Genomic DNA, 12,887 nt, shown 5'->3' on the forward strand with positions numbered 1-12,887 from the left:
TAAATAAAAAAATTTAAGAAATCTTAAAAAAAAAAAAAGCACACATTCTTTGCTAATGGGCATCCTAGGCTCATCCATTTCTGAAAGTAATGTGTCTGTCAAAAGTAAAAAGGCCTCTTCTCCTATAAACCATTTGATTCTGTCTAATGCTGGTTCAAAAAGCTAAGATTTTTTGGGGCGCCTGGGTGGCTTAGTCGGTTGGGCGTCCGACTTTCGCTTAGGTCATGATCTCGCGGTTCGTGGGTTCGAGCCCCACGTCGGGCTCTGTGCTGACTGCCAGCTTGGAGCCTGGAGCCTGTTTCGCAGTCTGTGTCTCCCTCTCTCTCTGACCCTCCCCTGCTCACGCTGTCTCTCTCTCTCTCTCCTAGAAATGAATAAAAATATTAAAAAAAAAAAAAAGCTAAGATTTTAAAAAACTTAAGAGACTAATGATACCTCTTTGATAACCAAGTTGTCCACAGGTAACTCAGCTAATTCTGCTACCCTCCTCGCCAAAGCAAACTGTCCCTCTGTCTCCAGTTTTTCCAAAATAGATGTGCATTCATGCTGAAAATTATCAAGGCTGTAGCTGCTAATAACTACAGGATTAATGGCTATGGATGTATCCTTCAAAATTTGGCTAAGGACACAGAGCTTCTTCACATCTGGACCTGTGCCAAAGAGAAAAGGATATAAACATTTAATCAGTAAAATGCTGCCATGGTCTTTCCAGAGTAAGTATCAGGGAGAAAGCATGTATGATTAAAGGAAAAACAGAAACCGATTTTTCTATTCTGGTTGGCTAGCAGATGAAGCCGTAAATCATCTCCTACATAGTGAGAACCACTGAAGATTCACACAGGGACTCCATCTACACTTCTGGCGTTATATACAGGGCTGAGGTTGGTGGCCTGCTCTGTGGTAGCAGCTCAGTCAACCTTGGGAAGGTCTGTCCTGTCATTCAGGCTAATCCCATTTCTTTCTGGATTCTTCTCCTACCTTGAACAAATCTGTTTTTATGATTGTTCACTTGCTCATTCGGTGTAAGCATCATACGGATTAAGACAGAGAACTAGCAGGAGAGTGGACACTGCAGCTGACCAACAGCCAAGCCTCTTAACGCAGTACACTGTATTCAGAATGGAGCATCACTTTCTCCTTTGCACAACTGCTTAACCCAGGGAGACCCAGCTGAGCTCTTCTTCATATCCCTGGGAAGTCCTTTTCCTTAGTGGCATTTGGAATTCTCTGCCCACAGCCTATGTGGCTGGGTCTGTTCCTGTCCCCACAGCTACATAGAGCTGATGTGGGCCCTGCCATAAAGAAGGAGAAAAATATTCTGTAGGGGCCATCTGCTGGGCTGTGGTCTGATTTAGGTGGTTCTGGGGACAGTGAGACATGCTGCACAATAACCACCAGTATGGTGATGCTGGGTTTCTTTTCGTCATATAAAACACGGGTTTTTTGTTTTGTTTTGTTTTTAATAAAAACAATTTCTAGGGGCACCTGAGTGGCTTGGTCAGTTAAGCGCCTGACTCTTGATTTCAGCTCAGATCATGATCTCACAGTTCAGGAGTTTGAGCCCTGTGTAGGGCTCTGTGCTGGCAGTACAGAGCCTGCTTGGGGTTCTTTCTCTCTGCTTCTCTCTCTCTCTCTCTTTCTCTCTGCCCTTTCCCCATTCACATTCGCTCTTTCTCTCAAAAATAAATAAACTTCAAAAAGATAATTTCTTTTCTCTAGGCACATACATGTTATACATACACAGAACACAAATGTACTCTAAAAATAGAAAATGTTTGTATGAATCAAAGCATCAAAGCATGATCACGGTTAACAACACAGAGAATCCTTATAATTTCTCAAGGATACAGTAATTCTGGCAAGAAAACAGGAAATTCATTTCTGAAAAAATTAAGATTATTACAGATGTGTGAAAACACCCATATGTAAAAAGGACGTACAGAGTAATAGACAAGTCCCATCTGACATACACTGTGTTTTGGAAACACCCCTCTTTATTTCCAGTCATCAGCCCTGACAGCCTACAATCCAGGCCCTGGGCCCAGCATTCTGTCAGTGTTCGGTGCGGATCTGAGTTCTCCAGGTGAGTATGTGTGAGTTTAAACATGATAAAATAGCCCTAGTAGTGAACATGTCAGAATCTAGTATAAAACATTATCATTCAACAGAAACTTGAAATTATCAAACAAATAGAAAAGAGGGTAAGGCAATAATTGGGTTCACTCAATCCACAGCAACCTTAGAGACTACCAATGTTTGGAGGAATCTGCAAAAAATAAGCATAATTTATCTCTGAAAACTTTAAAAAGAATTAGACATCCCTGAAGCAGAGTTTGTGACCCTGAGCAATGATGACATGTTACGGTTACTTGTCAGAAAAAAGAATGACAGTGACAGGGTGCAGACTAGCCAAGGGGAACGTAGCTGACAAGTGCTCAGAAGGAGACAGCTGTACATTTAGGTTATATCCTGTGGAGCTATATTTTGAATGCTTTTACCATGACTGAAGAGTCCTGCAATCTCTTCTTCATATCTCATTTATGGACTATAAATGTAATGTTATATATCATATGCATTTTAGTTTCCTGAATGCCCTTCTAAAATATTTTCAAGATTAAGAAAGCTAATTTTGGGGCGCCTGGGTGGCTCAGTTGGTTAAATGTCTGACTCTTGATTTTGGCTCCTGTCATGCTCTCACAGTTCATGGGTCTAACCCCATATGGGGCTCCTGCTGTCAGTGTGGAGCCTGCTTGGCATTCTCACTCTCTGCCCCTCCCCTGCTTGTTCTCTCTCTCTCAAAATAAACAAACTAAAAAAAAAAAAAAGAAAAGAAAGCTAATTTCCTAACAACAACTTTAGTTTAAGGACTGTCTTACCATCACAGAAGAGATGTTCTGTTCCAACAAATAGCTGTAAAAGCTTCCCCAGTTCATACTGGGTCCCACACTGCTGCAGCATAAGCTTCAAAAGAAAACAGACCTGCTCCTTCAGCCATTCAGCAGGGATGGTAGCATGGACCCTCGTGGCTGTTGTTTCAACCTATTAAAATAAAAGGGGGCCAGGAAAGGTGATTTCACAGCAAATCAAAACCTCCAAATTTGGGAACATCTAAGAAAGACGTGGTACCATCAAAAGTCATTTCCTATCACAAAGGGGGATACTTATTCAGGTACTTTCTACATGACAGGAAATAATAGTATGCCTCAGAGGAGTGGCAAAAATAAGCCCTCCCTGGCAGCTTTGCAGATATTCTCTGTGAAATCTCCTGTTGTCGAGAGTTGTGTGTATCAAAGTCAAAGATGGACAAGATAGCAACGTGGATGGAACTCGAGGGTGTTAGGCTGAGTGAAATAAGTCAGGCAGAGAAAGACAGATACCATATGTTTTCACTTATAAGTGGATCAGGAGAAACTTAACAGAGGACCATGGGAGAGGACAAGGGGGGGGAAGTTACAGAGAGGGAGGGAGGCAAACCATGAGAGACTCTTGAATACTGAGAACTGAGGGCTATTGGGTATGGGGGAGAGGGGAAGGGCACTTGTTGGGATGAGCATTGGGTGTTCTATGGAAACCAACTTGACAATAAACTATGAAAGAAAAAAAAAAGGTGGACAGGACACGTAAAGACTGAATGCTAACTATGAATGAACTGATGCAAATACTCCCAAGTCAGTCACAGCCAAACTAATATGCTATGAGTTGCTGTGAAATTAACCTGACATGTTTCACGAAAGGGATCTAGGCCTGCCCTTGAGTCCAGAAGATCTGAAATTAATATATCAAGATCTCTTAGAAAGATTTAACATTGCCCAACTTATTCTACCACTTTGCATGTAGTTTATATTATCATTAGAAAAGGATCTCAAAGCCTAGACTTAGGTCATTACAATCAAATGCTAGCAATATTAAAAGGAAGATGATCCTAAGTAGCAGGCTACATTAGCTTGAATTAGGGCATTAGTTCTTAGTCTTTATTGCTTGTTTACCGACTCCTGCTGCTGTTAAGAAGAGAGTCTACAGTAGGAAAGTGATGGAACTGGTCAAAAGAAATAATATATGGAAGTGAAGAGCTGAGGCAAGGATGGAACAGGTGCACTGCCCCTCCACAGGAAGCTGGACCTGGAGCAGGGGCAGTTTACATTCTCACCAACAGTGTAGGAGGGTGCCTGTTTCTCCACATCCTCGCCAGCATCTAGAGTCCTCCGATTTGCTCATATTAGCCACTCTGACTGGCGTGAGGTGGTATCTCAGTGTAAGAAAACTCAGAGCTAAAACTTTATCACCTTGATTTTGGATCAAGCTTCTCAATAGCTTGATTTTAATAGCTTCTTGGACATGACACCAAAAATATGGCAACAAAAACAACAACAAAATAAATAAGGTGAACTGGACTTGATCAAATTTAAAACTTTTTTTTTTTTTTTTGGTGTAAATGTAAGCTGGCGCACAACCCCTCTGGAAAATAGTCTGGAGGTTCCTCAAAAAATTCACAAAAGAACTCCCCTGTGACCCAGCAAAAGCACTGCTAGGAATTTACCCAAGGGATACAGGAGTGCTGATGCATGTACCCCAATGTTCATAGCAGCACTCTCAACAACAGTCAAAACACGGAAAGAGCCTAAGTGTCCATCAACGGACGAATGGATCAAGAAGATGTGGTTTATCTATACCATGGAATACTACATGGCAATGAGAAAGAATGAAATCTGGCCATGTGTAGCAACATGGAAATAAATCAGGCAGAGAAGGACAGATACCATATGTTTGCACATATAGGAGAATTAGGAGGAACTTAACGGAGGACCGTGGGGGAGAAGAAGGAGGGAAATAGTGGGGGAGAGGGAGAGAGGCAAACCATGAGAGACTCTTGAATGCTGAGAACTGAGGAATGATGGGAGTGGGGGGGAGGGGGAGTGATGGGCATGGAGGAGGGCACTTGTGGGGATGAGCACTGGGTATTATATGGAAACTAACTTGACAATAAAATATTTGTAAAGAAATAAAATAAATAAAAGCTCTTCCTCCCACCCCCCCCACCCCAAAAAAAAAAAAAAAAAAAATTCCTAGCAGTGCTATTGCTGGGTTATAGGGGAGTTCTATTGTTAATTTTTTTTGAGAAAACTCCACACTGTTTTCCAGAGGGGCTGCAGCCATTTACATTCCCACCAACAGTGTAGGAGGGTGCCAGTTTCTCCACATCCTCGCCAGCATCTAGAGTCCTCAGAATTGCTCATATTAGCCACTATGACAGGCGTGAGGTGGTATCTCAGTGTGGTTTTGATTTGCATTTCCCTGATGAGGAGGGATGCTGAGCATTGTTTCATGTGTCTGTTGGCCATCTGGATGTCCTCTTTGGAGAAGTGTCTGTTCATATCTTCTGCCCATTTCTTCACAGGGTTGTTTGTTTTTTGGGTGTGGAGTTTGGTGAGTTCCTTATAGATTCTGGATATTAACCCCTTATCTGATATGTCATTTGCAACTATCTTTTCCCATTCCGCTGGTTGCCTATTAGTTTTGTGGGTTGTTTCCTTTGCTGTGCAGAAGCTTTTGATCTTGATGAGGTCCCAATAGTTCATTTTTGATCTTGATTCCTTTGCCTTTGGGGATGTGTCAAGTAAGAAATTGTTGCAGTGGAGGTCAAGGAGGTTGTTTCCTGCTTTCTCCTCTAGGGTTTTGATGATTTCCTGTCTCACATTCAGGTCCTTGATCCATTTTGAGTTTATTTTTGTGTATGGTGTGAGAAAGTGATCTAGTTTCATTTTTCTGCATGTTGCTGTCCAGTTCTCCCAGCACCATGTGTTAAAGAGGCTGTCTTTTTTTCCATTGGATCCTCTTTCCTGCTTTGTCAAAGATTAGTTGGCTGTATAGTTTTGGGCCCAGGTCTGAGTTCTCAATTCTGTTCCATTGGTCTATGTGTCTGTTTTCGTGCCAATACCATACTGTCTTGATGAGGACAGCTTTGTAGTAGAGGCTAAAGTCTGGGATGGTGATGCCTCCCGTTTTGGTTTTATTCTTCAATATTACTTTGGCTATTCAGGGTCTTTTGTGGTTCCATACAAATTTTAGGATAGTTCTATTTTTGAGAATGCTGGCGCAATTTTGATTGGGATTGCATTGAATGTGTAGATTGCTTTGGGTAGTAATGACATCTTAACTATATTCTTCTGATCCATGAGCATAGAATGTTTTTCCATTTCTTTGTGTCTTCTTCAATTTCCTTCATAAGTTTTCTATAGTTGTCATCATACAGATCTCTTATATCTTTGGTTAGGTTTATTCCTAGGTATTTTATGGGTTTTTTTGGTGGAATTGTGAATGGGATCAGTTTCTTGATTTTTCTTTCTGTTGCTTCATTGTTGGTGTATAAAAATGCAACCGATTTCTGTATGTTGATTTTGTACCCTGCAACTTTGCTGAATTCATCAATCAGTTCTAATAGGCTTCTGGTGGGGTCTGTTGGGTTTTCTATGTAGAGTATCATGTCGTCTGCAAAAAGTGAGAGTTTGGCTTCTTCTTTGCCAATTCTGATGCCTTTTATTTCCTTCTGTTGTTTGATGGCTGATGCTAGGACTTCCAACGCTATCTTAAACAACACTGGTGAGAGTGGACATCCCTGTCATGTTCCTGATCTCAGGGGGAAAGCTGTTTTTCTCCGTTAAGGATGATGTTAGCTGAAGGCTTCTCATACATGGCTTTGATGATGTTTAAGTAAGTTCCTTCTATCCCGACTTTCTCGAGGGTCTTTATTAAGAAGGATGTTGTATTTTGTGAAATGCTTTTTCTGCATCTATTGACCAGACCATATGGTTTTTATCTTTTCTTTTGTTGATGTGATGTATCACATTGATTGATTTGCGAATATTGAGGCAGCCCTGTAACCCAGGAATGAATCCCACTTGATCTTGGTGGATAATTCTTTTTATGTGCTGTTGGATTCGATTTGCAAGTATCTTGTTGAGGATTTTTACATCTGTTTTCATCGAGGATATTGGCCTGTAGTCTCTTTATTTGCTGGATCTCTGTCTTGGGAATCAAAGTGATGCTGGCTTCATAAAATGAGTCTGGAAGTTTTCCTTCCATTCTTATTTTTTGGAATAGCTGGAGAAGAATGGATATTAATTCTGTTTTAAACATCTGGTAGAATTCCCCAGGGAAGCCATCAGGTCCAGGGCTCTTATTTGTTGGGAGATTTTTGATAACTGATTCAACTTCTTCATTAGTTATGGATCTGTTCAGATTTTCTATCTCTTCCCATGCGAATTTTGGTAGTGAGTGTGTGTTTAGAATTTGTCCATTTCTTCTAAGTTGTCCAATTTGTTGGCATAGAATTTTTATAATATTCCCTGATAACTGCTCTTATTTCTGAAGGGTTGGTTGTAGTAAGTCCATTTTTATTCACGATTTTGTCTATTTGAGTGCCTCTCTTTTCTTTTTGAGAAGCCTGGCTAGAGGTTTGTCAATTTTGTTTATTTTTTCAAAAAACCAACTCTTGGTTTCATTCATCTGTTCAACTGTTTCTTTGGTTTCTATATTGTTTATTTCTGCTCTGATTTTTACTATTTCTTTTTTCCTACTGGGTTTGGGGTGCTCTTGTTGCTCTCCCTCTAGTTCCTTTAGGTGAGCTGTTAGATTTTGGACTTGCGCTTTTTCCCAATCTCTTGAAATAGGCCTAGACTGCAATGTGCTTTCCTCTTCAGACTGCCTTTGCCACATCTGATGGAGTTTGGATTGTTGTATTTTCATTTTCATTTGTTTCCATATATTTTTAAATTTCTTCTCTAATTGCCTGATAGGCCCATTCATTCTTTAGTAGGGTGTTCTTTCACCTCCATGTTTTTGGAGGTTTTCCAGACTTCTTCCTGTGATTGATTTCAAGTTTCATAGCAATGTGATCTGAAAGGGTGCATGGTATGATCTTAATTCTTTTATATTTATCGAGGTCTGCTTTATGTCCCAGTATGTGATCTATCTTGGAGAATGTGCCATGTGCACTTGAGAAGAAAGTGAATTCCATGGCCTCAGGATGTAGAGTTCTAAATATATCTGTCAGATCCATCTGGTCCAATGTGTCATTCAAGTTCATTGTTTCTTTAGTGATTTTCTGTCTGGTTGATCTATCCACTGCTGTAAGTAGAGTATTAAAGTCCCCTGCTATTAGCACATTCTTATCTATAAGATTGTTTCTGTTTGTGATTGTTTAAAATACTTAGGTGCTCCCATATTCGGCATGCAGACATTTATAATTGTTAGCTCTTTGTGATGGATAGACCCTGTAATTATTATATAATGCCCTTCTTCATCCCTTGTTACTGTCTTTCCTTTAAAGTCCAGTTTATCTGATATAAATATAGCTACTCCAGCTTTCTTTTGACTTCCAGTAGCATGATATATATTTCTCCATCCCCTCACTTTGAATCTGAAGGTATCTTCCAGTCTAAAATGCATTTCTTGTAGACAGCAAATAGATGGATTTTGTTTTTTTATCCATTCTGCTACCCTATGTCTTTTCATTAGAGCATTCAGCCCATTTACATTCAGTGTTATTATTCAAATATATGGGTTTAGAGTCATTGTGTCATTTGTGGGATTCATGCTTGTGGTGGTGTCTCTCGTATCTTCTGTTCCTTGCAACATTTCCCTCAGAGTCCCCCTCAGGATTTCTTGTAGGGCTGGTTTAGTGGTGACAAATTCTTTCAATTTTTGTTTACGTGGAAAGACTTTTATCTCTCCTTCTATTCTGAATGACAGGCTTGCTGGATAGAGGATTCTTGGCTGCATACTTTTTCTGTTCATCACATTGAAGATCTCTTGCCATTCCTTTCTGGCCTGCCAAGTTTCAGTAGATAGGTCTGTCACCACTCTGATAGATTTCCCTTTGTACGTTAGGGCCCTTTTCTCCCTAGCTGCTTTCAAAATTCTTTCTTTGTCCTTATATTTTGCCCGTTTCACTACGATACGTCGTGCAGAAGATCGATTCAAGTTATGTCTGAGGGGAGTTCTCTGTGCCTCTTGAATTTCAGCATCTACTTCCCTCCCCAGGTTGGGGAAGTTCTCTCCTATAATTTTTTCCAGGACTCCTTCAGCACCTTTCCCTCTCTCTTCCGGGATTCCTATGATATGGATATTGTTCCGTTTGATTGTACCACTGAGCTCTCGAACTCTTCTTTCACGTTCCTGGATCAGTTTATCTCTCTTTTTCTCAGTTTCCTCTTTTCGTTTAATTGTGTCTTCTAAATCACTTATTCTCTTTTCTGCCTCTTCAATCCATGCATTGGACACCTCCATTTTATTATGTATCTCATTTATAGCATTATTTAATTCATCATAACTATTTTTAAGCTCCATAGTGTTTCTAGCCATAGTTTCTCTGATGTCTTCCATGATTTTTTTATGCCCAGCAATTAATTTTATGATTATTGTTCTAAATTCTTGTTCAGTTATGTTGCTTATATCTGTTTTGAGCAGTTCTTTAGCTGTCATTTCTTCCTGGAATTTCTTTGGAGGAGAGTTCTTCTGTTTCATCATTTTTGTTAGCTTTCTGTCTCTTGTTAATTTTAAAAGCTTGTTGTACACTCTGCCCCTCCGAGTTCTGCTGTATTAGAGAGGGCTCTTTGACTGTTCAGGGCCTGTCTGTTCAGGAAGAGTTCTTTGAATGGTGTCTCTTGGTTTCTCTTGTTGAGCGTTTGGTTATTTTGTTTCCCTACTCGTAGTGGTATTTGGGACTCTCCACCATGTGTAGTTTGGCTTGTTTCTTGAGGTAGCCCTCTCAAAAGATTTTCATTGCCTTTCTTGTATGGGACAAACACAGCAGAGACCTCCCGTTAGTGCCCAGACCTCTTGGTGAGGAGATGCGTGCCCTGGACCCCCTGGAGGAGCGATTCTCCTGGGTGTTCCAGGCTTCAGAACCTGCTGCCTGCTCCCAAAAGGACAGTATTTTTGACCAACAGTGCTGGGAAAACTGATTATCTACATGCAAAGAATGAAGTTGGATCCTTATACAAGAATTAACTCAAAATAGGCCAAGGACCTAAATAGGAGACCTAAACACAATAAAAACTCTTAGAAGAAAACATAGGACAAAAGCTTCACAACTCTAGATTTGGCAAGAATTTCTTGGATAGAACACTAAAGGCACAAGTAACAAGGGAAAATTAGGTAAATTGAACTTCATGAAAACTTAAGGAAAGATACTATCAAGAGTAAAAAGGCAACGCAGAGAATGGGAGAAATATTTGCAAATCATATATCTGATATGGGATTAACATTTTAATTATATACACAATTCTTAAAACTCAAGAACAAAAATAAACAACCCAATTCAAAAATGGGCCAAGGACTTAGACACTTTTCCAAAGATGATATACAAACAGCCAATAAGCATGAGAAGATGCTTAAAATCATTAATCATTAGGAAAATGCACATCAAAACTACGATGAGATACCACCTCACACCCATTAGGATGACTACTATCGAAAAAACCTGGAAAACAATGGGGTCCCTGCCCAGTTCAGTTGGTAGAGCATGAAACTCTTGATCTTGGGGTCTCCACATTGAGCGTAGAGCTTACTTAAAAACAAAACAGCTAACAACAATTGAGAAGGAAGGACATGAAGAAATTGTTAACCCTTGTGCACTGTCGTGGCAATGTAAAATAGTGCAGCTGCTATGGAAAGCAGTATGACAATGCCTCAAAATATTAAAAATTGAGTTATCATTTCATTCAGCAATTCCACTTTTGGGAGGATTCCCAAAAGAATTGAAAGCAAGGTCTCGAAAAGCTATTTGTATACCATGTTCATAACAGCATAGTGAAAACGTATAGAAGTCATCCAAATATTCATGGGTAGATGAATGGAGAAGCAAAATGTGACATATACAATACAATGGAATTTTATTCAGCACTTAAAAGGAAGGAAATTCTCTAATATGCTACTACAAGGGTGAACCTTGAGGACGTCATGCTAAGGGAAATAAACCAGTCACAAAAAGGCAAATACTGTATGATTCAACTTTTATGAGGCACTTAAAGTCATCAAATCATAAATACAAAAAGTAGAACTGTGGTTGCCAGAAGCTGGGGATAAAGGAGAATGGGGAGTTACTGTTTAGAGTACAGAGTTTCAGTTTTACAACATGAAAACTGTCATGACGATGGATGGTGGTGATGGCTGTGCAACAATTGGAATGTATTTAGTGCCGCTAACTGTACACTTAACGGTTAAAATGGTAAGTGGTATGTGTATTTTGCTACAATAAAAAATATGTCAAAAAAAATAGAAAAGAAAGAAAGAAAAGATATCTAGTAGAGTCCCAGACAAGGAGAGTGTTAGACTTGAGGAAATTAATGTTCCTATTTGCTATAATTTTGGAACCTCAGGCATATTTCAATAATTTATTCAATATTTTCAAATGATTTAAAAAAATATTTTTAATGTTTTGTATTTATTTTTGAGAGACAGAGAGAGACCGAATGAGCAGGGGAGGGTCAGAGAGAGAAGGAGACACAGAATCCGAAGACAGGCTCCAGGCTCTGAGCTAGTTGTCAGCACAGAACCCGACGTGGGGTTCGAACCCACGAGCCGTGAGATCATGACCTGAGCTGAAGTCAGACGCTTAACTGACTGAGCCACCCAGGCGCCCCTATTTTCAAATGATTTAACTTTCAAATCTTCATTACAGTTATTGATTGAGGGCAAAAGCCTATACTGGTTCCAGTGTGATATATCTGTTGGGTACAATCAGTATATAGTTTTGTCTCTTGTATTGTGGAGTTCTTTTGGGGTTAGAGAAAGCAAAAGGGCTAAAACCCCATGGAGGACTAAGGCACATCTCTTTTCCTTCCTTATAACTTCCTCTTTTCTTCCATAGGGTTAATGAGCTTGACATGATAAACAGGCCTGAAACAAGTATTCAATCGGTAAAGCCTGAAATTGACCACAAGGCTCAGCATCATTTGGACAGGGACCACAGGGACTCTGGATGGAAAAGGCCATTATTTTCTGCTGCAGCAAAGAAAGCAGTGTTAAACGCCCTTCACGGTCAGTGCTGTTGGAAGTTCTCTTAGGGTGTGGCCCACAAACTACCACACTCCTCTCAAGCATCCTTAGCAGATCCTGTTAATCCCTTTCACACTGAGCTTAGCTGAAGCTCAGGGCACTGATTAGATTAGCACATTAGATGAAACCTCTCTGTCATGCCTGGCAACTGGGGTGCTATAAGTAAGGCCACTGTGACTCCTATCCTGGAGTAGTACAAATGAGTTACCATGAATTATGCCACATACCAGCCATTCGTCTGCTGCCATATCCTGACCACTACCAGATGATGGGCCGCGCTACCCAATTCAGATCAGCCACAAAGAGCAGTATGATTCCAACTTACAGTCTCGAAGCTCTTTTGGAACTCCAGAAGCTTAACTTCAGCTTCCTTGTAATTCTTGAAGAACATACACAGTTCATACATCTCCATCATCAACAGTAGTGGGGAGTCCTTTGAGGAAGAGTTTGAATGAAATTATAGAATTGTGAACTCAATCAATACTATTTTCTCAATGAACAATACCAATCAATATGAGAAGGTTAAAGTAAAAGCGTAAGTACTACTAATAACAGTTTCATAGTAGAATTAATCCATATATGTTAGAAAGGTAGTTAAATTTATATTTACTTCACCTTTTAGAAAAAAGATATTCAGGCCAGGTACACCTACTCAACAGTCCATTTTCTGTCTATTGTATACTTGGTCCTCTGCACACGAGCTGGAGACATTCCGCTAGATAACACAAGGGCACCTCTACATACACTCCTGGAAAATGGGCTCCACAGAGGTGCCAACCTACTGCTGTTTGCGGCATTTCTATCACATTGGTGGAGGCTTTTCAGTCAGA

The 12,887-nt window shown here is 40.1% G+C and overlaps 1 protein-coding gene across 2 annotated transcripts in view; it reads right to left on the minus strand.

Annotated features, from left to right (window-relative positions):
- SPG11 (SPG11 vesicle trafficking associated, spatacsin) overlaps positions 1 to 12,887 on the minus strand; it is an 82,088-nt gene that overhangs the window by 14,812 nt on the left and 54,389 nt on the right. For both annotated transcript variants that reach the window (XM_039250081.1, XM_039250082.1), the window contains 3 exons: positions 12,383 to 12,490; positions 2,877 to 3,039; positions 436 to 650 (listed from right to left, as the gene is read on the minus strand). In XM_039250081.1, coding sequence (XP_039106012.1) covers positions 436 to 650; positions 2,877 to 3,039; positions 12,383 to 12,490 — 486 coding nt within the window. The remainder of the gene's footprint in view (positions 1 to 435; positions 651 to 2,876; positions 3,040 to 12,382; positions 12,491 to 12,887) is intronic.

This window comes from Hyaena hyaena, unplaced genomic scaffold (genome assembly GCF_003009895.1).
Source record: "Hyaena hyaena isolate Hyena2069 unplaced genomic scaffold, ASM300989v1 scaffold_361, whole genome shotgun sequence".
In the NCBI taxonomy this organism is placed as follows: Eukaryota; Metazoa; Chordata; class Mammalia; order Carnivora; family Hyaenidae; genus Hyaena; species Hyaena hyaena.